We start from the raw sequence: 27,194 nt of genomic DNA on the forward strand, positions 1-27,194 counted from the left end.
CATTCGCTTAGGTTGTCATCTTGGTATTCCTTACTCCAATTTTCATCTTCAAAAGTAGGAGGCCTTGGAATTTTCAGTATTTTGGAGTATGATGTTTGTTGATTCTCCATTTCTCTTATACATTCGTCGATGACATCCAATAGACAACATGTATCGTCTATAGCTGGTGCCTTTAAGAATTGTGCCAAAATAAATTCGAATTTTTCCTCACCAACTTCAAAGGTTAGCTTGCCTTTCTTAACATCTATAATAGCTCCGATAGTGGCTAGGAATGTTCTTCCTAATATGATAGGGATGTTAGAATCCTCTTTTATATTTATGAATATGATAGTGTGATGGGCGCCATGCATCCAAGCTTTGTGGCGGGTGCCACATTATGTGAGGTGGGCGCCACCACTTCCTAAAGCCATGTGGCGGGCGCCACACATCCATGTGGTGGGCGCCACCATTCATTTGGTGTGGTGAGCGTCATGCTTCCCATTTTTCTCCATTTTCTTCTCTTTTTTTCTTTCCTTTTTGCTATTTTCCACTTTGCTTGCCTATACATCTCTTATTCGATAAATACCTAAAATAAACATAAAATCTTGAGATATAATTCAAGCAGCCTAGAAAACCTCTGACTTGCTTCTCAGTTTTGGGCGCAGACATTTCTTGTATTGCTTTGACCTTGGCAAGATCAACTTCAAGACCCTTCTCACTGACAATAAAGCCCAACAACTTACCATAACGAAACCAAATGTACACTTATTGGGATTCAAGTGGAGTTTGTATTTCCTCAAACGCTTGAATAACTTCAACAAATTCTCAACATGCTCTTCTTCATCACTTGATTTGGAAATCATATCATCAACGTAAACCTCGATCTCTTTGTGCATCATATCATGGAAAAGAGTGGTCATAGCTCTCTGGTATGTTGCACCAGCATTCTTTAAACCGAAAGGCATCACTCTATAACAGAATGTTCCCTAGGGTGTAATGAATGTGGTCTTCTCCATATCTTCAGGTGCCATCTTGATTTGATTGTAATCGGAAAATCCGTCCATAAACGAAAAGACTTTAAATTTAGCTGTATTATCTATCAACATGTCAATGCGTCGTAGAGGAAAATCATCTTTAGGACTAGCTTTGTTCAAATCTCTATAATCGACACACATGCGGACTTTTCCATCTTTCTTTGGCACAAGCACAATATTGGCCACCCACTGCGGATACTCGGAGGTAACAAGAATACCAACATCGATCTGCTTCTGCATTTCCTCTTTGTTCTTAACTGCCATGTCAGGATGAGTTCTTCTTAACGTCTGCTTGACCGACAGGCATTCTACCTTCAACGGCAATCTATGCTCCACAATCTCAGAATCCAAACCAAGCATGTCTTGATAGGACCAAGCAAACACATCTGAATACTCTCGAAGAAGATCAATCAACCCCTTCTTAGCCTCTAGACACAGTTCAAACCCAATCTTGACTTCCTTCACATCATCTTTGGAACCCAAGTTAACTAGTTTAATCTGCTCTTTGAACTGATGAATGTCTTTTTCCTCGTGCTCAAGTAAACGAGATAATTCATCAGATACTTCTTCATCATCAATTTCTTCCTCAGCTTCAAACACAGGAAAATCAAAGTTTGGAGAGGGAGTAGGATCATTGTATTCAATGGGTTTGAGAACCATCCTGCATAATGATTTGATATTTTGATTTTAGAGAATTGAATTGTGACCAAATATTATGCAGATGGAAGATTATTATTTATTTATGTTAGTCATACCCCAAAATTCACCCTACCATTCACAAGTTCATTTAGGTCACTGACCCTAAGCATTTGCATCTCCTGGTTTGCATTTATCTCATCCACATATCCATTGTATCGGAATACATTCCACTTGCATTTGAAAAGCATAAAATCATGGGTTCAAGGATTTTATCACACAAGGCATGGAAGGTTAAGTCTCCAGGTTAGGGTTCATATGATGGACACGATTATATCGTTTGGTTCATTAAATGATCTAGTTGTTGGTTCTGATTCATTGGCTAAGACTCATTCAAGATGCTACAATCTGTTGCTTGATTGAATATCATTTAGTTGGCTTTGATTGATTGGATTTTGAATCTTGGATTGACACGTTTCATTGGGTTCAAGAACATTGGACTTTTCAGTCATATCCACATTCATTCCACAAGAGAACAAACATTTTTACCTAAGTTGACTTTTTGACAATTGTTGACTTTTTGGTCAACCAGTTGACCAAAGTCAACCTTCTACCAAAAACTGTTTCTTAATCATTTTCAGTCCATTTTTAATCATCATATTTCTAAACCCATTCCTAATCACATTTCAACCCATTTCAAATCCAATCCAATAACCGCTTCATTTTCAATATCCAATCTTTAATCCACTTATCCAATCCATTTTCATATCCATTATCCATTTTAATCCAAGTTTATTTCCATTATCCATTTAAAACCAAATATCCATTTTCTAATTCCAATTAACCAAATTCCAATTAAATCCATTAACCATGTTATCCATTTTTCAAATCCACCTCATTTGTCCAAATTATCCAATTCCAACATTTTCTTTTTTTCACTACCCATTTACCTATACCCAAACTTAAACCCATTTTACAAATTCTTAAGCACATTTTTCTTTTCCAAATCCATACATTCAATACAAACCTAAACCATTACAATTCATATTCTAAATTTCACCATACAATGTTCAATTCCAAGATCAAGTATAATTTACACTACCCAAATGTAAGACTTATCTTTCACTTCACAAGCCTCGGTCCTTGATTTCTATGATTCGTCGACATCCGTCCATGTGTGAACCATTTTCTATCCCATGGCCAGCCTTACCTCTCAATGCAACATATTGGTCAAAGTTGGTGTCCGGATTGTATCCTCCTGGATCAACAATCAGAACATGGACGTATTCTTCAGTCGCAGAACATGGACCTACTGCAATGTGGAGCAGCCTCCACGGGTAAAGCGTTGTCATGATTGTGACAAACTTGTCCTTCAGTTGGATCATCACTGTGTTTGGCTTGGAAATTGCATTGGCCAGGGTAATCATTGCCAATTTTGGTGGTACCTTTGTGAAGAGACGGCAGTGTACGTCTGGTTTGGTTTCTTGTATATTTCACAATTGACGGCTCACATTACGATGGTGGTGGCAGAAGCCATCATGATACTACTCTTGATCGCTCGGTCAATTTCAATTATCTTCCTGCTTCTCCTACTACTATCTAAGTCTATAGCTATCTAATTATAACCAATCCAAGCAAAACATTTCACAATTCCGTAAACCTTTACAACCATTAAATCCAACATAACCAAAATATTATGTACATACGAAAACATTTCACTTCTCACTGTAACAAACTCTTATCTACATCTATTGTTCAATTCCCTATCGAATGGCCACCGAAGACCCCATCGTCGTCGTTGAACTCGTATCCGACGCCGAACCTCCGGTCTTAGAGAATGCTTCCAAACCACGAAGCCATGCTTACGAATGGATGATTAAGGATGCAAGGGTGTTGCTTCAAGCTACGGAAAAGAAGTCGGCAGCTGCCAATCCCAAAGGCCGAATTTTCGGCTAAAAACTGAACTCATAACCAAAACAAGCTAACGCCTCAAACCGTATAAACTAACCTGCACAAAAAACATAACAATATTAACTTCAGACCAAGCCCTTCAATAACCCTCTCTGAACCCAACAGAACCGGGAACCGGCAAAACATAACTGAACTCCACCATCTTTTTCACCCTTAATCTTTCAGGCTCAAATCCTCAACAGAAACAGAAAAGGAATAGAACCAATTCATGCAGAAAAATTGTTAACCTCCAAACCAAGAATTGACACAACTGTTAACCGAATTCGCTCAACTTTAACCAACCGGCAACTAACTCCTAACTGCCAACCAAAGACCAAAACCTTCAAAACAGAAATCTCTAACCTTCATAACAACTTCGAACTGCATCTTAACAACTTCAACCTCCAACAACCGTAATTGAATTCCAAAAAACTAACTAACCAACCAAAATCCCAACCGGAAATTCTATCTCTTCCTCTAACAGAACCTCATGACAACCTCTTCTTTAGCCTCAACCTGCAGAAAACCAGAAACAGCCACCCTTAAAATCTCTTCGAACCCAAGCCGGAATCGCAGCTCAGTAGAGCAACCAACACAGCAACACAAAGAGAAAGAAAACTCAGTAGTAGAAGAAAAGAAGAAGAAACCGAAAAAGAAGAAATCGAACAAAGGAAAAAAGAAAAGGCATTGCACTTTACCATCCTCAAGAATCCAATATCTCCCTTCAGTCATCATCATCGCGGTTCAATCAAGAAGGCTACGATTCATCATCGCCACCTCAGTGTGCAACACGAACGGACTTCGAAATTCATCTCACACGCGACACACGAACGCGGAGCATCTTCTTCTCCATCTACCACCGCAACGCACAAATCCGGATAAAGCTCAATCTTCATTCTGCAACATAACACATTGAAACGGAAGCGAAGCAACGATGCAATATGAATTGAAGAAGAGATATTGAATTTCGCGTTGAGTTCGTGTTGATTCATGTGGCCACCGTGGGAGATTCGACGCTGATGGTGAATCGTCTTTTTCGCTATTGACCGGAGCATTTGTTTTGGCTTGTTTAAACGTGAAAGTGCATCTTGATGGATATTCAGGTGAATCCGGTTTTGGGTGTTTTGAGATTGAGTTTTTTTGCCAGCTTTTTTCTTGGCCCAAGCGTCCTCGTGGGCTTATCCACCCCTCATCCGTTTTTCCACCTTACCCCCTCTGGCCCATGTGTTAGTTCTTTCTAATCCATCAATAATTCCTCATTAATTCTTAATTAACCTACTTTAATTCTAGTTGTTAATTTGATTAATGACAATGTCTTTTTGTTAATCCTGATTAGAAACATTAGATAACTCTTAGAATTTGAGTCATTTTAGTGATGATTAGTCTATTTCTTAATTAGGTTTAATTAGGTAATTAGGATATAGAAATTAGGTTTAATCGATTGTTAGATTAGGTTTAATTTCTTAATTTTCCAGAATTAATTTTTACTTGATTAACTTTGCCATGATTAGATTTTAGTCATTAAATCTCGTTATTTCTTTTTGTGGATTTTGTGTGGATTTTATATGGTTAATGGTTGATTTCGCCATGGTTAGACCTTAGGTTAATTTCCACTACATTTGATTTGTATAATCATAGTCATTAGATTTGATTCTAGAGTTTAGATTGTGATTGTCATATTCGATTGATTTTGATCCTAATGCATGTTTAGGTAGATTTTAACTTTTAGAATTAATAGTCATTTTAATTGTCCATTTAATCGATTCGTTGGTTTATGATCATTTTTATTAAATTGGAAATCCTATTTCAATTTAGGCGATGAGTACTTTGTATGTCTAATTTCATTTGCCTTGATCATAGGATAGATCTTTGATTACTTTTCATTGATTAATCCATTACCTTGCGAATCGATTATAACCATTGTATGTACGTACATATCGTTGCATCATTCTTACTTTATCTCATGCAAATTCGTTTGTTACCTTGTGTTGCCACATATGACTTGGAGATGCAAGCTCATTCCTAGCTAGCCATGCTACTAACCATTTCGTTTTATTCAATAGCTTTGTATTGTTTGAAGTACCATGTCACTTATATGCCTTAGGCATGGTACATAGTTTAGTTTATAACTTGTATTTTCCTTTCATTCCCTTTCCATTGTGTTATGTGAATCCATCCCCCATTGTGGGTTAAATGTTCCCCCTCCCCTTAGTCATGTAATAGCTTAGATTTATCGCTTTCTAGCTAGTTTACTATACATGTTAATAACCAAGAAAAAATACAAAACTATAAACCAAAGCCTTTCAAAAGAAAACAAAAGGTACTTGATTCAACGTCAAGTTGTTTTCCGAGTAAAACTCACACCATTGCAACGTGAATGCTTGATCCAACGTCAAGCATTCTCCATCCATTCCATGATCCATTATTCACATCTTCTCAATTCTCTTCCCAAACTCATTCTATCTCTCACCTCCATTCTCTTCCCAAACTCATTCTATCTCTCACCTCCATTCCTTCACTCACTATTTTCATAATAAACTCAAATGCTTGATCCAACATCAAGTTCCTTTTTCAAAACATTTTCATAACAAATTGGAATGCAAATGGGGTGTACGTATTTGTACACAACATTCAAGTAATTGGGTTGTCGGTCGTACCTAGCCTGAGGACCCGACACTTGACTTTCCCCCTTAAAACATCTAATGATTCAAACAAGTTAGATCTAGGCGCTATGAGGAAGAAAAAGAATAGTCAGGATTCCATTGTCCTCTCGATTCCCAAGTACTTTGATTGTTGATTGTACTTAGTCAAAGGTTAGAGACTTATCTCCCTCTAAGTTCCAATGATTAAACTTACCAAACTCCTTTCATAATCAAATCTCTTTTTTGGATGAAAAAGAGTGGTTGGGACAACATTGTCCTCTCAACTCCCGAGTTATTGGACCGTTGACTGTACCTAGCCAAGGGTCTAATGTTTGTCTCCATGCATAAAATCGATCCCAATAAATCAAATCATCTTTTGCCTTAGTGCACTCTATTCAAACCTTTCAATAAAGACGTGTTACTTCCGTTCTACCATGAATGAAGCTTAAGCCTCCATGTGTGAGCAAGTAATGTTTAGCTGCTAGAGTGTGAACCAAGCGTATCCACTTTACCGCAAACAAGCAAGTACTTTCCACTCCCATGACAGAGTATACAAGCAAGTGAACAGTAGCGCGCGAACGTCAATACTGTTCAGTAAAAACAACCAAACAAATACACCATTTTTGAGCCGAACTACGAAGCTCTGACTTCCTTATTGCATGTATGGGGATACGTAGGCACGAGGGCCCAAATCCTTGGCGAGCACACTAACTTAAAACCTATTTTCTCTCCCACCTTATTCCTTCACCTCATTCTTAATAGCAAGCAACTTACATATAAATAAATATCCATACACATTTGATACGAGGAAGTGGTTCCCATGGAGTACCATGGATGTGAGGGGTTCTAATACCTACCCCTCGCATAACCGACTTCCGAATCTGCTCTAGGTTGCGAAACCGTTTCTCTCATTTGGGGTTTTATCGCTATTTTCCCTTTCCTTTGGAATAAATAAAATTCGGTGGCGACTCTGTATTTTTCTCGGCGCTTCAATGTTTTTTTGTGATTACCATTTTCAAAAAAGCAAAAAGTAAAAAATAAAACATCATAGATGTGGATGAATAAAATTGTATTTTATTGATGATAATTGAAATGTCCAACAATATTCTCTTCTTCCTTAGGAATAGGAGAAGAACTTTCTTAAAAAATGAAGAAAAAAAATACTTAGAGCGATGAATAATAGTAGGAACATTAACAACAACCCAATTGTTGCAAGTCTTGCCATGCATCACAAAGTTGGCGCAAGCTTCATCTTCATCGTCCTCAATCACAGTAGCTGAGTGTTGATCATTCCCATGAATGAACCCTCCATTGTGGAAACTCTATTGCACATCTTCAGATTTGATGTTGAATGGCCCTGGTTGAAATCCCAATCCAGCCTTATTCTTGTTCTCAACAATCTCTATCACACGGCCCCACTGATCATTGTTGCCAGCCTCAATAGCCTTGTATCCATCTTTTAAAGAGGACACAGGTGCCCCAGATTTCCTTACTTCATCAGTAATAAACAAGGCTTGGAACGGCGTTCGAACCTCCTCTTCAACTTCAACATAAGAAAAAGACGACAAATGGCTCACCAGAAGTGCTTTTTCTCCACCAATAACGACAAGTTTTCCGTTCTTCACAAATTTAAGCTTCTGGTGTATAGTAGACATCACAGCTCCAGCTTCATGAATCCATGGCCTTCCTAATAAAAAATTGTAGGCCGAGTGGATATCCATTACTTGGAAAGTAATCTGGAAATCACTCAGACCTATCGTAATTGGAAGGTTCACTTCACCAATGACAGTTTTACGGGAACCATCAAATGCTTTGACAATTATGCCACTGTACCTCAATTGGGCGCCTTGATAAGAAAGTCTGGACATAGTTGACTTTGGAAGCACGTTCAAAGAAGACCCAGTGTCAACCAACACATTGAACATAACATCCTCCTTGCAGTTCATTGAAATATGGAGTACCAGATTGTGATTTCTGCCTTCCTCGGGAAGCTCTTCATCACAAAAGCTCAAGTTATTGCAAGAAGTAATGTTGGCAATAATATGGTTAAACTGATCCACAGTAACATCATGCTCAACGTAAGCCTGCTCGAGCACCTTCTGCAACGCCTCCCTATGTGCCTCATAATTCATCAATAAGGACAACACAGAGATTTTTGACGGGGTTTGGAGCAGCTGCTCCACCATATTAAATTCACTTCTCTTTATCAGCTTTAGAACTTCATCATCATCATTAGCCTTCAGTTTGCTGGATTCACCAGACTGACATACTGAAGTACTAACTGGATTTGCCACTGGCACTTCTGTTTTCTTACTTGCTGCAGCGTCTTCTACCTCCTTTGGAAAAACCAGACAAAATACACGACCACTACGGGTCACCTTCGTAATATCAGTAATATTCACTACAGAATCTGTGACTGGTAAAGGAACCTTTTGACCATTATCCATCATTGTGGCGTTATACTGATAAGGCAGAGCTTTATCGGATGTATACAGAATAGGGCCCACTAACCGTATTACCAACGGTGATACCGATCTATTAACATTGTTGTTGTTGTTGTTGTTGAACTGGATAACTACCCTCTCAGGAGTCTTAAACACCGACACAATTACATTTACATAATCTATATCCCTCAATTGTTGAATCTTGATTACATTCTCATCCATTAATCTATGGATATCCCTCTTGACAATCATCCACCCACAGGGGTTCACACTACAGATTGCACAACCATCATGGTCGTGCTCATAGTCACTGATCAAACACAAGGTTCTATGCATTTCCACCAACGACCTACGGATATGTTGTACATCGAGTACTCAGAAATTCCCTGGACAGCCGTCCACCATGTTGACTGAAGCATTACCATGAGCAGGCAACAAATTAGATCTCACATTAGGCGCTCGGTCCTCAAAGGACACCATCCCACTCTTCACAAGCTTTTATACTTCGTACTTCAATGGGTAATAGTTCTCGATGTCGTGGCCATGGGCTCCTTGGTGAGAGACACATCGAAGTTCAGGTTTGAACCACCATGGAAGTGGCTCAGGAATCTGAGGAGGATTTCTTGGTTGGATGGGGTTCTTGAGAACCAAAGATGGATATAATTTTGCATAGGACATAGGAATAGGGTCAAAGGAGACCTTCTTCCTCTCAAATTTTTTTTGTTTATTATTGTTGCTGTTATAGTTGGTTCTTCATTGCGGTTGTTGTTGACGTTGTCGTTGCTGATTGATTATTGGACATGTTGGAAAATACAGGGATCCCTGATGAAACTTGGTGTTGATGTTAATGAGGTTGAGAACTATTTCTGATATGAGGCATCCTCTGCCTCCCCACAGTTACTGAATTAGTTTCCCCCTCCTTCCTCTTGGAGAAACTACCCCTATACTTCTTGTTAGACGATGCTTCTTCTTTAGACAGACGTCCCTCACAGACTTCTTCTTCTAACCTCATCTCCATGTTTACCATTTCGGTAAAGTCATTGGGGGCATTGGCAATCATACGTTTGTAATAAAGAAAACTCATAATCTTCAGGAAGATCTTCGTCATCTCCTTTTCTTCCAATGGCGGACTAATCTGGGCAGCAAGTTCCCTCCACCTCTGGGCATACTCTTCGAATGTCTCCTTATCCTTCTGAGACATAGACCCCAGCTGGTCTCTATCAGGCGCCATATCAGTGTTGTATTTGTACTGCTTGACAAATGCTTCTCCCAAGTCATTGAAAGTACGGACACTTGCACTATCTAACCCCATATACCATCTCAAAGCAACACCAGTCAAACTGTCTTGGAAGTAGTGAATCAACAACTGATCATTATCAGTTTAAGTTGACATCTTTCTGGCGTACATCACAAGGTGACTTAGTGTACAAGTATTTCCCTTATACTTTTCAAAGTCAGGGACTTTGAACTTCATTAGGATTTTCACATTAGGCATTAGGCCGAGCTCAGCAGCACTCTTCCCATTTTCTCATACACGTCTGGGCCCTTAGATGGATCAGCATGGTAGATGGTATCCTCAACACGAGGCAAAGTATGAACGACTGGAGGTGGCACTGTCATGACCGGGCTAGATGCCGACAGAGAAACAAAAGTGAGTGCATACCCTTCAGGCATAAAATTTGATGGCATTCCCCAAGGGAATCCAGCAGGCATGGAAGGACCGGATTGGCTGGCAGCAATAGGAACAACTGAGGTAGCAACCTCAGAAATAACAGTCCTCTGGGGAGAAGTTACAGGAGTTGGTGAAGACTGATTTTGCACAGCAAGAACAAACTCCATCATTAGAGTTAACTGTGCAATTTCATCCTTCAGCTCTCTATTCTCTTGCTCTAAGTACTCCATGATCTTCGGTTGATTAGTGTGAGTGTTGTATCGGTGAGTCAGCTTGGCTGAAGCACAGAAGAATAACCGGTAAGACATCTGGAGAAAGAAAACTTGCTATACAAATGATGCATGAGATGCAATGTTTTTGTTTATTTAAATTTCAAGGAACATATGAAATTTTATTTGTAAATTTTAAATAATAACAATAGCAACATTTCGATTGACCATAACATCTCTTTGTATTTATAAAATTTGGAAGGAATACATTGAGTACAATTTCAGAAACCAAAATACAAATAGAAGAGAAAAGGAAACTAACCATCCTAAGGATCCCTTAGCAACAATATTAGATGATCTGGATACGGGTGCGTACTTCCTTCGGATGCATCGAATTTCGGACTCAAAGGATGTCTTCATCTGAGCCTTCTCAAGGGCAAGATGATCAACAATCTTATTCCAAACACTAGAAGGATGAGGCATACTAGAGGAAGGTGGACCCTCTGGCTCTCTCGGTCTCTTCACTGCTCGGTCTTCAAGAAATTCAATAAGTGCATCCTTGTCTCTCGACTCAAGCTACAACTCCTCATGCTTTCGGCTTAAAGCATGAAACCGCTCTTCCCACATATCTTTATCTTTCTTCATCTTGGTGAGTGCATCTTCCAACTCCTATATATCTTGGTTAGGGAGAGTTGAGGGCTCAGCCACAACCAAAGACATAGGTCTTTCACAAGCATACGACATCTTCAACTCCAAAGCTCTCTTCTTCCCCCAAATAGTGTAAGCTTCCAAAGCTACACAGTTACGCGGACCAAACTCAGATCTTCCTTTCCTATGCATATTATGCCAAGCATGTGTCATCTTCTGCTTCAAATATTGGGGATCTTTACCTCTTGATAGAAAATACCTTCTAACTGAGTGTTATTAGGTTTGTCTCTCAAGGGGAACCTAAGTTGACGACGAGCCAAAGCAAGGTTGTAGTTGATTCCTCCTTGTGTACCAATGAGAGGCATATTAGAGAACTCACCACAATTGTCAATATTATCCAAGCTACTCAATGCAGAGTCATACCAAACAATATCATTATTAGTGAGAGACATAAGCCTCTGGGACCACCTTAGACATTGTTTGTTCTCCAGGAAAGCAAGTGTCTGAGGCAAGTGCAAAATAAATCACTTGTACAGAAGAGGAACACAACAAACAATAATCCCACCACCTTTAGATTTCCTTAAATGCAAAGAGAAATACATGTCACCCAACAGAGTAGGAACATGATTCCAAATCAAGAAGATTCTAATGACGTTAACATCAATAAAACCGTCAATGTTAGGGAACAAAGCCAAACCATAGATGAGCAAAACAAAGATGACTTCAAAAGCGTCCACACTACCAGCTTAGAAGTTCTTCGACCACATCAATAGATAACACAGATAAAAGCTTCCCATGACGTTGCTTGAAGTCCAAGGGATCTAGTAAAAAGGATGACAACTTCCTTAGCTCTTTCAAATCGGGACATCTGAAACTGTACTTCTTAGCGTTCCTTCGCCCACAATCCATGGTATGAAAATATTTGCAAACAAGACCTTAGTTCCTTGAAATTTATTTTTCTGTGATGAATGTTATGATGCACATGTATGCATGAATGCAACAATCACAAACAAGGGATCACACACAAGGCAAACACAAACAAAGGTCAAGGGATGGATCAAGTCATCATCAAGATCAATCATCCATTTTGGTGGATTATGGTTTTCATCTTATCAACACCCAAGTTCCATTGATATTAACAAGACTTGATCGGATCAACCAAGAATCAAAGGGTTTATTGTGAGTCACGAGCATTGAGTCAGGTTAAGAACCATCCCAAAGGAGTGTACTAAGGATAAAAACCCGTAGTTCATGTTTTAAAAAGTTCCTAGAGTCTTAATCCCATCTATCGGATATTACAGGTTAGGATGACTGACTCATCAACCCATAATATTCTCAAGAGGAACTCGTGTAGTGTCGTGTAACATCTGTTATCAAGTCTACACTTGAACAGTCTCCGCACTACGTCCTAAATAGGCAAAGTTGGGTTAAATGTTCTACGGTTCTCAGCTTCTTGGACCCCAAATCAGAGAAAGTAATGTCTATCCACAAATAACTTGTGTGACATCAATAACTCCAAAAGAGTCTCCACTAAGTAGATAGATCTCAAGGCAACTTGTTAAGGACTACTCCACACAAGTCGAACATGACTATACCATCCTCCTATCTTAATTGCACTCAAGTTCGGGTTAGAACTTATCTCACCACTCAGAGATCACCAAGCACAACAGACAGATTATATCACACAGACAAATATACAAACATCAAATATACAAATATATACACATAAAAAGTAGGCTAAACCCACTAAGGACTACTCCACTGCATAGTCGCCACTTAATTTCTGTAGCGGTAAATTCATGACCACTAAGCTATGGATAAGCTTAACGTCAATAAAACCAGAGTCTCTACCGCGCTTTTATTGGTTCCAAAGGAAAAGGGAAAAGTATGAACAAAACCCAAAGATAAGAAGTTTTCAAATCAAAACTAATAAAATGCCAAAGATTACAATTAAGGGGGTTGGTTACACAGAGGGAAGGTGTTAGCACCCAAAGTGTCCCAGGTACTCCTAGGGAGTTGATCGGTAAAATAGCAAGTATACTATTTGCATCGATGTAGTAGTAAAATGGGAATTCTCCCGAGTATCAATCTCGAGGACTGTGTAATAAGTACAAATCTTTACAATAATTCCATTGAACAAAAGATCATAGGGGGTTTGATGATTGTTTTCAAAATGATAAGAATGAGAATAAATTATATAAAGCGTATAAAAAGATGTTAAACGATATGAGAAAGCATGCTAAGGCAAGATGTGTGAATTGCTTTGTACTACACTACTTCCATATTATATAACGCCTATGTTGTAATTATTCAAAACCGATTCTCAAGAATTCTTTTCTTTAATTCCTTAGCCGAAAACCATTAACAGTCAATTTCAATCCTAATTCCTTAGTTATTCAAAATGACGTTACGAAATATGCGATTGATCAAGAATTAACAACTACTACGGTTTGATCCTTATTCCTAAGTGATTAAACCGAAGTATTATTATACAACAAGCGATAAGGTGGTTTGTCCGACCTAAAGCTTAACCAGAGATCAAAATTCCATTTGTCCGATAAAATAAAGCATTAAGAACGTTGTATAATAATTTGAATTAAGAAAACGTCGATGATCATAAAAACATAGAAAAAGTGTTCATACAGTAGCAATTCAGGGACACCCCCTAGCATTGGGGGATTTAGCTTCTCATAATATTCAAAGACAGTAAATTACAAAATAGAGACATTATAATTTGTTGTTGATGAAGGTTGATCTTCAATCTCTTCCGATCTTGAAGATCTTTTCTTCTCTAAACACCTTGAAAGCTCGCTTCTCCTTTCCGTCTTTTTCTTGTACGATCAAAAGTGTCCTCTCTCTTCACCAAAATGCAGACTAAATAGTTTCCAATCAACTAAAAACATCGTGAAATACCCAGACTTCCCTCCGGACGTACACAAGGATCAAAACATTTAAAATCAGCAAACGGGGCGAATTGGCCAACACGGGCCGTATCAGGTGACACGGGCCCCCGTGTTGGATCTCTGTAAACTCAAATTCTTCATCCCTTGCTGACACGGGTCGTGTCAGCTGACACGGGCACCCGTGTCAGCCCCCTGGTTTCTGGATTCCACAATTTGTATTCTGCACATACTGACACGGGCCGTGTCAGTTGACACGAGCACCCATGTCAGCCCTTTTTTTTGCCTTTTCTCGCTTTGCACGATGTCGTTGACTTCCATTCTTCCGGTGCGCATCTTTCGGGCTTATTATTAGACCTGGAAACCAAACAGCACTACCACAGAAATGCATAAAATGCGACAAAAAGAGATGAACTACTAATACAACATAAAACAAGCAGAAATTTATAAAATGCGATAAACTTAAGAAATCAACTAAAAGAAAGAACAAAGTGTTACCGATTCTTGAAGATTCATGTTGGATGGATGATGAAAACTAAGTGCAAATGGTGACCGATCACAATCTTAAACTGATCTGATTGCTTGTCCTCAAGTGATGTAAGAGACAACACAAAGGTCAACCATGGATTTTCTTCTTTCCACAATACAGCTGATGCTATTTGCAACTTATCTTCCTCCTTCCCGATTAAGCTTCTAGTTCACCCATTTGAACTATCCACTACATTATCATATCAGAGTGTTCCTTCACTTGCAAACTTCTTCACACCACTCACCAAATCTCTCGGGGTTAAAGTGTTTAGCACTCATGATATCAAGGTATGCAATATCAACTCTTAATTTTTGAATAGATTCTATGTTAACTACACAAACCAAATTCACACACTTTTAGAGGTCTTTCGGGTTGTAACGGGGCTTAGGTACGGTGGGGGTAAACAAGAAAATGGATGACAAAAGTTTAGAACTCGGCATTCATGTTGTTGCTTTTCTTTGTGCACAAATTATTTTATGGGGTTTTGTCCAACTTGACTCTTTTCCACTCAATTTTTCTTTTAAGTATCACATTAATGCACAAGTCTATGACTTAGGCAAGTGCTTATACTTCATTTTTATTTTTCATTTCTTTTCTCTTTTTTTCGATAGAAGCGAATGTTTCTACACACTTTTTTTTTCTTTTTGTTGCACTTGCCCTTTTTCAATTTTTTCTAAGGATCACCACCCCAAACTTATCTTTTTGCACGAATTTTACACTATAACAGTCATGCCGAGCGAAGGTAGGAAGTGTTTGGCTTATGGCTAACATGACGGTTTTCACAAACTAGGGGGTACAGGCTCAACGGGGTTAACAAAGGATAAATATAACAATATGGATGGCTAGAAAGGCTAAAGGGTGAAAACAAACAACGTGTCTCAGTGTGCGTATTTGTATTGTGCTGTATCAGTAGAACTTACGCAAAATTAGAGAGATAAAGTCATACCTGAATACGCTCTTTTGTGTTTGGTTATGTTGAAATCTCACTGATCAGTGCATTTTGATGCACATTCTTCTATATTTATAATTATGCATTTCCATGTTTTAGTTTGGTTAGTTTTCCCTTTTAATGTGTTTTTATAATTTATCTTATTTTTACACTTATTTGTTTTTCGCAGTTTATTTTCAGCATTAGTAGTCTGCACGAATAAATTCATAACTGGAGCTAGGAGTATCAGATTGAGGCGTGTTACCAGTCATTGGAAAGTTAAGAGAAAGAGCTACAACCTTTATGTTGAAGCCAAAATCTGATTCGGAGTGCAGACGTCTCAATTAATTAGTTGAAGTTTCATACTTTAGGAAATATTTTCTTTTGGGCCATTTGTTGGGCCGAATTTAGGTTTTCCGGCCCAGTTTGAATTATTAGTGAAACCCTTATTCTGTTTAAAAGGACAGCCGCGGTACTGTAGCAAATACACATTATTCACGATAACTTTTTGCTTTTGTACGATCATGAAGAGGAACTATTCTCCTAGAGTCAATTTGCTGTAACGGAATTTCCAAGGCTTTGAGGTTTTTATTCTATCAATTTAATTTCGTTCTCTTTCAATTCTATTCTATTAAATTACGTTTGCTTAATCTGTATTTTGTGGAATGATTTTTGATTAAATTCGTATGATTGCATTCTTAACTATTAATCGCCGTTTTCGTCGCTTTGTCGTTAAATTGCGTTTCTAAATCGTGTTTGCTTAATTCACGATTGTATTTATCCGTTTGCTTAATTCGGAATATAGGAATATAAATCTATCATATATCTATTGCGCTTGTCAATCGTATTTGAATCGAATAGAGATTGAAGCTGCTTAGGGAATTGGTAGGTAAAAACCAATGATTAGCCGGAAACCGAAAACAGTAGATTGACTTATCTTATAATCACTTTTTTTTAATCACTTTTTTTGCTTTGTTTTCTAAATCGACCACTAAAACATAAACCCCCCTTAAATCGATTTCATTAGGTTAAGAATAGTACAAGAATCCTTGCGATACGATACTCGAGGTGTCGCTTCCCGTTTACTATATTTTATTACTCGTTTTTGACCCGTGTGCGACAGCGGATCACTCACCATGTTGGATAAGCTTGCAGGCTCCAAACCACTCTTTATGACAAACAACTTCTTTTTCAGCTTGGGTTTACCTTCCCCTCTTTCGGTCTAGAGTTGCCAAGTTGCGTCCAACATTTTCTTTCTCAGCTGTATCAACTTCCAAGTTGCCTCGGGAGCAAATCCAGGGTTGCATCTTTCCCTCACTGGTCACTAGTCCATCATTTATCCAGTAGAATCCACTTTTATCTGTAACTTAAGGAAATAAAACAGACACACAAAGACAAAACAAAGTAACAAAGCAAACAAACACAACTAAAATAAAATACAAAACAATAACCCCCCCCCCCCACCATCACACTTGAACCAAACTTTGTCCGCAATGTTTATTGTCAAGATAAGAGGGGTACTCACAATGTTTATTGAGGAGGTGGGGGCGGGTACGGATAATGCAATATCATGCGTTGCATCATCGCATTCATCTCATCCAAAACCTGTCCCTTGGTGGCGTTGCCGGGGATTGCCAAAGTATAAGTTGAATAATAATTCAATTGAAATTTTGTTGCTCAGCGACCAAAAAATTTATTTCTCTGTACTATTATTTATTTTTATAAATTCTAATAATTGTCTAATCTGTGTATGCGAGGTAAGGCCTCAGCTGAATTTCTTTTTGACGCAGAACCAAAAAGACTATTGCGTGCAAGACAACGAAAAGCTAGACTGGAACATTCAGAAGCATCCCCCATTATTTCTGAGTCTGAAAAAGAAGAAGTTGTTTTAGTTCATTCGGAAGACTCCGAAACCGTTTCTGAACCAATGGCTGAAGCTCCACCTCCCGTGGAAAGACTTCTGGGTGACTATGAAGGTGCAAATGCTCCTACTGGAAGGTTAACAATTATGAACCAACCAGTAAATGTTGATCATTTTCAGCTACACCTTTCAACGATTCGTCGACTCGAAAGGAGACCGTTCTCCGGAAAAATCAATAAAGATGCCAACAAGTATTTACAAAGATTTCTAACCATGACGACATCGTTGAAAATTGAGGGACACTCAGAGGAAGCTAAAAAGGTGGTGATGTTTCCGTTTACACTATTGGAAGATGCCGAAGAATGGTTTTACTCTTTACCCGCGGGAAGCATTACAACTTGGCAACAAATGGAGACAACATTTTTGAATGAGTGCTTCCCTGCTTCTGTGTATATCCGTAAGATATATGATATTGTTAATTTCAGACAGAAGGAAGGAGAGTCACTCGGAGACGCTTACAAGAGGTTCAAGCGATTGTTGGTTGCATGTCCTACTCATAACATAGATGCAACTGAACATATGCAAAATTTTGTGAATGGCCTTAGAATGAAGACTAAGCAACTCATAGACACAGCTGCCGATGGCTCAACAAATTTTACAACAGCCACTGGAATAAAGAAAATCATTGAAGCCATTATAGAAAATGAGCATCTGGAGCTCTATGACCGCAGTGTAAGTCAATCTGAAGGTATCATTGATCTCAAGCTAGCAAATCAAGTTGTGAAGATGGAAGATCAAATAACAGCTGAAGTAGAGAGAAGAATCAAGAAAATGGCTCTTGACACTCAAACGGTGGCACAAGTTCAACCGGTTCAACCTATTCAAGCAGTTAGTTATAAAATTTGTGGGGGACCGCACTTCGCCATGCATTTTGTGGCAACTGCACAACAGGTAGAAGAGATTAATTTTCTGAAGCAGAACAACCCTTACTCCAATACTTATAATCCTGGATGGAAAAATCATCCAAAATTTTCCTGGAAGGACCAACAAGGAAATGCTCAGAAGAAAGCACCCAATCAATATCAAAGCTAACCACAACAACAATATCGACCACAACAACAGCAACCTTACCAGCAGCAGTTTCACCAATCCCAACAACAATTTCAACAACAGGTTCCAAGAAAAGCAGATTGGGAAATTGCCATTGAAAAAATGGCAGCTCAAAGTTCACAATTTCAAGAGGAGACTAGAAGTAATCTGAGAAACACTGGTGCATCAATAAAAAATCTGGAAGTGCAAATGAGTCATATTGCTCAACAACTCGCGGGTTCGCAAACATCGGGTGCATTACCGAGTGCTACAGTTACAAATCCACGAGAGCATAATAATGTGAGTGTTGTAACCACAAGAAGTGGTAAATCGAAAGAAGCCCCTGAGAAAGATGATGACCAAGAAGACCAATTGCTTAAAGTTGAGTTGGAAATAAAAGAAAATGAGGTTGTGACTAAAGAGGTGGTAGTGCCTAAACTGATGGTTAAAGAAAAAGTTAGTGAATCAAAGCCGGTTGTCAAACTCCCTTTCCCCACAAGAAATAAGAAGAAAGAGCAACATGATAAGAGCTTCGAGAAATTCTTGGAGATGTTCAAAAAGCTTGAGATTAACATTCCGTTCTTGGAGGCACTTGAACAAATGCGCTCTTATGCCAAATTTATGAAGGACATTATTTCAAAAAAGAGGAGCACCGACACTGACCCTATTGTACTAACCGAAACTTGTAGAGCAATTTTGCAGGGTATGAAGATTCCAATGAAGAAGAAAGATCGAGGCTCGATAACTATCCCTTGCACTATCGGGGATATGTCTTTCAAAAAGGCCCTTATAGACTTGGGGGCAAGTGTGAGTCTCATGCCGTTATCCATTTACAAGAGGTTAGGGATTGGAAAAGTGTAAGATATCAGAATGACACTTCAATTTGCTGACCACTCTGTGAAGAGACCTTATGGAGTGGTGGAAGATGTTCTTGTGAAGATTGATAAGTTTGTATTTCCTGTGGACTTTGTCATCTTAGAAATGCCAGAAGATGAAGAGATACCACTCATCCTTGGTAGACCATTTTTGGAGAGCGGAAGATGTTTGATAGATATAGAAGAGGGCATCATGACTCTAAAAGTTTACGATAAAGAGTTGAAAATTGATGTGCGTAACACCATGAGATACAAAGATGATGTGGCCACCAGTCAACACATAGAGGTGATTGATCAAATGGTTCTGCAAGAAAAATCTTTAGGTGAACCACAATTTCCCTTGGAGAGAGTTCTAAGTCTATCAATTTCTGAAGACACTCAAGAAGCTGATGAAAAGGAGAGGGAAGTGTTAACTATGATGGCAACACAACCACCCTTTAAGGGATCCCGATCACTCCGATGGGAAAACTTGAGGGAACCCCAGTTTGAGGAAAAGAAAGATGAGACCAAGAAAGTGGCTGAGCTGAAACATTTGCCTGAAAATCACAAGTATGGCTTTCTAGATTCTGAAAGGAGATGACCGGCTATTATAAGCTCTAATCTAGAAGTGTCCCAAGAAGACAAGCTCGTCAAGGTTCTGAAGAAGCACAAAAGTGCAATGGGATGGGCGATAGAAGACTTGAAGGGGATTATCCCTACGATATGTATGCATAAAATTCTCATGGAGGATGGTCACAAACCAATGGTGCAACCTCAAAGAAGACTAAATCCCGCAATGAAGGAAGTGGTTAGGAAAGAGGTTGTTAAACTATTAGATGCTAGGTTAATTTATCCCATATCCGATAGCTCTTGGGTGAGTCCTGTTCATGTGGTTCCGAAGAAATGAGGGACTGCCGTTATAAAGAATGAGAAAAATGAGTTACTCCATACAAGGACGGTCACGGGGTGGCATGTTTGCATCGATTACAGAAGGTTGAATTTGGCGACAAGAAAGGATCACTTTCCTTTACCATTCATTGATCAGATGTTGGAAAGGTTGGTTGGTCATGAGTACTATAGTTTCCTTGATGGGTACTCTAGATACAATCAGATAGCGGTTGCACCAGAAGATCAAGAGAAGACAACTTTTACTTGCCCCTATGGTATTTTTGCTTACAGAAGAATGCCATTCGGGTTATGTAATGCACCAGCCATATTTCAAAGATGCATGACTTCCATTTTTGAGGACATGCTCGAAAAGCATATGGAGGTCTTCATGGATGACTTCTCGGTATTTGGTTTCTATTTTGATAATTGTTTAACTAACCTTTCCCTTGTGTTAGAAAGATGCCAACAGACCAACTTGATTCTCAACTGGGAGAAGTGCCACTTCATGGTGCGAGAAGGCATAGTCTTGGGTCATAAAACTTCTCACAAAGGAATAGAAGTGGACAAAGCCAAGATCGAGGTAATAGAAAAGCTACCCCCTCCAATGAACGAAAAAGGTATAAGAAGTTTCTTAGGGAATGCGGGTATCTACCGCAGGTTCATAAGATACTTTTCTAAGATAGCTAAACCTTTAACTGCCCTGTTGGTTAAGGACAAGGCTTTCATCTTTGATAAAGAGTGTGTCGTTGCATTTGAAACTATAAAAAATAAATTGGTGACGACACCAATTGTCATTGCCCCAGATTGGTCTCTACCTTTTGAGATCATGTGTGATGCGAGTGACATTGCAGTGGGAGCAGTTCTTGGGCAACGTAGAGATAAACTGTTGCATGTCATATATTATGCTAGTCATGTTTTGAACCCTGCACAGATGAACTATGCGACTACCGAGAAGGAGTTGCTAGCGGTGGTCTATGCCTTCGATAAATTCAGGTAATATATGTTGGGTTCTAGAGTCATTGTTTATACTGACCATGCTGCTTTGAAGTATTTATTTGCTAAGCAAGACTCTAAGCCAAGACTGTTAAGATGGATCTTACTTCTCCAAGAGTTTGATGTGGAAATTCGTGACAAAAGAGGGTGTGAAAATATTGTGGCAGATCACCTCTCTCGGATGTCCCCTATAGAGGAGAATGAGGAAAAGCGTCCAATAAAGGATGAGTTTGCTGACGAACACATCCTTGCTGTTATTGGAATGCCATGGTTCCCAGACTACGCGGACTATCTAGTAGGCGGGGTGATCCCTAGCGAAATGGACTCTAACAAAAAGAAAAAGGTTGTGCATGATTGCAGGTTTTACTTGTGGGATGACCCATTCTTGTACAAGAAAGGAATAGACGGGTTGGTCAAAAGATGTGTTCCCGAAGAAGAACAGAGAGATGTCCTGAAAGCATGCCATGACTCTGACTATGGTGGACACTTTAGTGGTGATAGAATCGCAGCCAAAGTCCTTCAGTCATGCTTATATTAGCCTACACTTTTCAAAGATGCTCAATAATTAATCAAAGAGTGCGACAAGTTTCAAAGGATGGGAAACATCTCGAAAAGAAATCAGATGTCGCAGAACCCCATGTTGGAAGTTGAACTCTTCGATGTTTGGGGTATCGACTTTATGGGACCATTTCCATCTTCATTTGGAAAGAATTACATTTTGGTAGCGATGGATTATGTATCCAAGTAGGTAGAAGCAGTCTCTCTACCAACGAATGATGCAAAAGTGGTAGTCAAGTTTCTAAAGGAAAATATATTTGTCAGGTTTGGAGTGCCAAGAGCTCTAATAAATGATGAAGGAACTCATTTCTTAAATCACCTAATGGAGAAGCTACTCTTGAAGTATAATGTAAAACATCGTATAGCCACTCTGTACCATCCGCAAACAAGTGGTCAAGTTGAAGTGTCGAATAGACAACTGAAACAAATTCTGGAGGAGACGGTCAACCCATCTCGCAAAGATTGGGCAAGTAAGCTTGATGATGCACTTTGGGCATACCAAACTGCTTTTAAAACACCGATTGGTATGTCCCCTTATCAATTGGTATATGGTAAGGCATGTCATTTACCCTTAGAACTTTAACACAAAGCTTTGTGGGCTTCAAAAATCCTTAATTTGGATCTTTCGAAAGCGGGAGAATCTCGAATACTTCAATTCCATGAGTTAAAAGAATTTAGGAACCGAGCATATGAAAATGCCAAGATCTACAAAGATCAAACAAAGAAATGGCATGATAGAAGGATCCAAAGGAAGGAATTTTGGAAAGGACAAATAGTACTATTGTTTAATTCGAGGATGAAGTTGTTCTCGGGAAAACTGAGATCGAAATGGTCGGGTCCATTTATGGTACACAAGGTATATCCCCATGGAGCAATTGAAATAAAAAATCCATCCAATGGGGACATTTTTAAAGTGAATGGCCAAAGATTGAAGCCTTACAATGTGGATCAAGAAGTTGGTTAAATTGATGTTGTTCATCTTGTCTGATAAGATGAACAACCATCGAGCCATGCGACGTTAAACGAAGCGCTATGTGGGAGGCAACCCACGCTTTTGTGTCTAATTATTTTCTTTGTTTTGTTGTGTGTTATTGACTTGCAGGTTAGAACAATGTTTGCTAGAGGAGTCAAAAGTTCGTGTGCCAAAAGTCTCTGGAAAAAGCGGAAGCAGAAGCCCGACACAATCACGAGAAAATAGTGAAAGAAAAAGAAAAATTAGGGGCCTGACACGGGTGCCCGTGTCAGCTGACACGGCCCGTGTTAGCATGTGATTAGAGAAAGGTGGTTTCCAGGGGCCTGACACGGGTGCCCGTGTCAGGGGACACGACCTGTGTCAGCCTCTGCATGAACAAGTTGGAAAGAGGAAGGACACATCCCGTGTCATGAAGGTCCTTAGCGCTGACACGGGCGACAAAAACTTATACTTTGGCAATCCCCGGCAACGGCGCCAAAAACTTGATCGATAAAATAGTAAGTGTACTATTTGCACCGATGTAGTAATAAAATGGGAATTCTCCCGAGTATTGATCTCGAGGACTGCGTAATAAGTACAAATCTTTACAATAATTCCATTGAACAAAAGATCATAGGGGGTTTGATGATTGTTTTCAAAATGATAAGAATGAGAATAAATTATATAAAGCGTATAAAAAGTTGTTAAACGATATGAGAAAGCATGCTAAGGCAAGATGTGTGAATTGCTTTGTACTACACTACTTCCATATTATATAACGTCTACATTGTAATTATTCAAAACCGATTCTCAAGAATTGTTTTCTCTAATTCCTTAGCCGAAAACCATTAATAGTCAATTTCAATCCTAATTCCTTAGTTATTCAAAATGACGTTACGAAATATGCGATTGATCAAGAATTAACGGCTACTACAGTTTGGCCCTTATTCCTAAGTGATTAAACCGAAGTATTATTATACAACAAGCGATAAGGTGGTTTGTCCGACCTAAAGCTTAACCAGAGATCAAAATTCCATTTGTTCGATAAAATAAAGCATTAAGAGTGTTGTATAATAATTTGAATTAAGAAAACATTGATGATCATAAAAACATAGAAAAAGTGTTCATACAGTAGCAATTCAAGGACAACCCCCTAGCATTGGGGGGTTTAGCTTCTCATAATATTCAAAGACAGTAAATTACAAAATAGAGACATTACAATTTGTTGTTGATGAAGGTTGGTCTTCAATCTCTTCCGATCTTGAAGATCTCTTCTTCTCTAAACACCTTGAAAGCTCACTTCTCCTTTCTGTCTTTTTCTTGTACGATCAAAAGTGTCCTCTCTCTTCACCAAAATCTAGACTAAATAGTTTCCAATCAACTAAAAACATCATGAAATACCCAGACTGCCCTCCGGACGTACACAGGGATCAAAACAATACAAATCAGCAAACGGGGCGAATTGGCCAACACGGCCTATGTCAGGTGACACGGGCGCCCGTGTCGGCTCTCTGTCAACTCAAATTCTTCAGCCCTTGCTGACACGGGCACCCATGTCAGCCCCCTGGTTTCTGGATTCCACAATCTGTATTCTGCACATGTTGACACGGGCCGTGTCAGTTGACACGAGCACCCGTGTCATCCCCCTGTTTTTGCCTTTTCTCGCTTTGCACTATGTCTTTGACTTCCATTCTTCCGGTACGCATCTTTCGGGCTTATTGTTAGACCTGGAAACCAAACAACATTACCACAGAAACGCATAAAATGCGACAAAAAGAGATGAACTACTAATACACATAAAACAAGCAGAAATTTATAAAATGCGATAAACTTAAGAAATCAACTAAAAGAAAGAACACAGTGTTACCGATTCTTGAAGATTCATGCTGGATGGATGATGAAAACTAAGTGCAAATGGTGACCGATCAGGAGCCCTTTTTATGTGTGTGTGCGTATGTGTTTTTGGTATAAAAGATGTTTGAGAAAAATAGAGTGTGGGGATGAGAAAAGAATTTATTGATTATACTTTTTGTGTTTGACAAGACCTTCGGTCTTGTGCCTACGTACCAACATAAAAATGAGGGATCAAAACCTCGTAGTTCGTGGTAACAATTTTAAAATGAGTGAATTGCTTTTAACAAAAGTTTAACTGAAAGGCACAAAAGCAAAAAATTTGAATGAGTGTTAGTTCTTTTTGTCTTTTGAAATTTTAAGTCAATATGATTAGATTTAGTTACAAGTTTGATTTAAGAAAGAGTTTAAAAATTCATTGGCATAAGGCCAAAGTTTCTAATCATTAAAACAAAGTCTAAGTTTAAAATCACAAGCAAAGATTTTTTTTGAAAAGGGGGAGAGATTTTAAAATTTAAGAAATGAGAGGAGATGAAGAGACTAATCCTAAGCACAAATTTAAAATTTAAGAGTTGAAAAGATCTGACCAATAGGATGCAATCCAATAGACAAGAATGTCATATAGAAAACCCACTTTCCCTTTGGACTTTGAATCAAGCAATAATCAATCAGGCAATTGATCGCTCGACTGTGTGAGTCGAGAATGGGATACAAACTGCAAGTGCACAGTTCTATCGCGTAGTTTTAAAAGATATCGATCCCACAGGGACTTATGAATCGATATACCGTTATCTAAGGTTACTACGTAAAGCTAAGGTGAAAAATGTTTGATTGTTTGGGGAAAAAAACTAAAAGCTAAACTAAGATCTAGATTAAATATTAATAAAACGGATATCGGTATGTAGTTCGTCAAAACTAGGGAATCAAGTCTTTGTCGGTTTCTTGGTTCTAAAATAAATCGTTTCAGTTAACTTTATTGGTTAAAGGTTTTATCTCAAACTCTCGCTCTGTTGAATAAACCATGATTTTATATTAATGTAGCTGTCACTTATAATTAAGTCAAAAACCATATTTTGAAAGCAATAAAGTTGCAGAAACTCTTTTTAAGAAAACACTGACCGTTTTAAACACCCTTATCTCAAACTCTCGCTCTGTTGACTCAGGTTATACAATTAAATCCAAATGCTTAACTCTCGTCCTCACATTCAATCTTTAAAAATACTTTTTGGAAAAGGTCAGCATTTAATTAACTCTAAAACTTGCTCTCGCCCTGATCTAGAATTAATGCCTAACTTACACTGTCCAGTTAAAACCTCAAACTCTCGCTCTATTGATTTTAACTTCTTTATGTCCTTTACTTTTGTAAAAAAATCTTGTTATTAAACCTATAAGTTGAGACCGTAAAAAGATTGATTTCAATTTTAAGTTTAAATAGACCGACTCAGTCTTGATCCCTTATTCTGCTTACTTTACATACCGATATCTAGGCGAATTAGCCAGACATGCTAAATAAACAAGAATACATATCATGCATAAACAGACTCATTCCAGGCAGATAATATAGATAAATAATAAAACAAAATATTAAATAATGATTAAAGAACCTGAATGCGTAATACAATAGTCTTGAACACTCCACCACAAGCCGGTAGGATTTGTTCTTCGATTCTTCAATTAAACAATAAATTAAGCCAAGGAAATAAAACTAGAATCTAACGTAAGGTTAGATCCGATAAAAAGTTGCACAATAGTTTCCGGTGTAGAAACTATTATGCGAAAAATATCTAAATGCTAAAAAGGGAAAGGTAAATTGCAAGGGAAAAAGAATGTAGAACTTGCAAAAGAAATAAATAAACAATGTTAAGTGCTGGAAAAGAAAAATAAGCAAAAGGCGTAAAAAGAAAGAAAATTGGCAAAGCTTCGGCAATGTGAGCGTGGAAAAACCGAGGAACCCTTTTAGGTTTCTGAGATAGCTATTTATATTGGTGCTGGTAACTGCTTTTCGTTTCCCAAGTTCTTCAACGTGGCTAAATGCACGGCGTGGATATAGGACACAAACTCCTCAACGTCTCTTCTTCAAGTCTTCTGAGGGCGTTACTTGCGCCAAAAAAGTAGTGGAACGGTGTGACGCTCGTCACACCATGTGTGACGTCCGTCACAAGGTTGTTTTGCGTGACGCTCGTCACACACCCTGTGACGTCCGTCACAGGCACAGCATTGGTGACTTGTGCGCTTTGGGCTGGGCTTTGGCATTTGGTTCCTTTTCTCTCCTTTTTGCACCTCCTTTTCTTCCATTTTCACTTGTTCTTCAAAATAGACTACCTGAGACAAATAGGAAGAAAATACCACGTAATATCTCATAAAATGCAGTAAACCGAAATAAATAGTCATAGAATTTAATGGAATTAAGTCCTAAAATATGATATAATTTCGGGTTATCAAACTCCCCCATACTTAGATCTTTGCTTGTCCTCAAGCAAAATTCAGCATAGAAATCGTTTTCAAAAATTTAGCCAGGCGAAGTTTCAAAACACACATCAATTCGTAATAGGTTGCAAGTGGATTTTGTTTAGAAGC

The 27,194-nt window shown here is 38.6% G+C and overlaps 1 protein-coding gene and 1 long non-coding RNA gene across 2 annotated transcripts; one reads left to right on the forward strand and one right to left on the reverse strand.

Moving 5' to 3' along the window:
- Positions 1–2,664: 2,664 nt before the first annotated feature.
- Positions 2,665–5,059, reverse strand: LOC127075995 (uncharacterized). The gene is made up of 2 exons (XR_007786737.1): positions 4,298–5,059; positions 2,665–4,115 (listed from the first exon to the last, which is right to left on the reverse strand). It is a non-coding gene; the product is annotated as an uncharacterized LOC127075995 (long non-coding RNA).
- Positions 5,060–18,644: 13,585 nt separating this feature from the next.
- On the forward strand, positions 18,645–19,382 carry LOC127137905 (uncharacterized). The gene has a single exon (XM_051064312.1). The coding sequence runs from the start codon at positions 18,645–18,647 to the stop codon at positions 19,380–19,382; it is 738 nt and encodes a 245-aa protein (XP_050920269.1).
- The last annotated feature ends 7,812 nt before the right edge of the window (positions 19,383–27,194 follow it).

The sequence above is a fragment of the Lathyrus oleraceus genome, chromosome 4 (assembly GCF_024323335.1).
Source record: "Lathyrus oleraceus cultivar Zhongwan6 chromosome 4, CAAS_Psat_ZW6_1.0, whole genome shotgun sequence".
Classification (NCBI taxonomy): domain Eukaryota; kingdom Viridiplantae; phylum Streptophyta; class Magnoliopsida; order Fabales; family Fabaceae; genus Lathyrus; species Lathyrus oleraceus.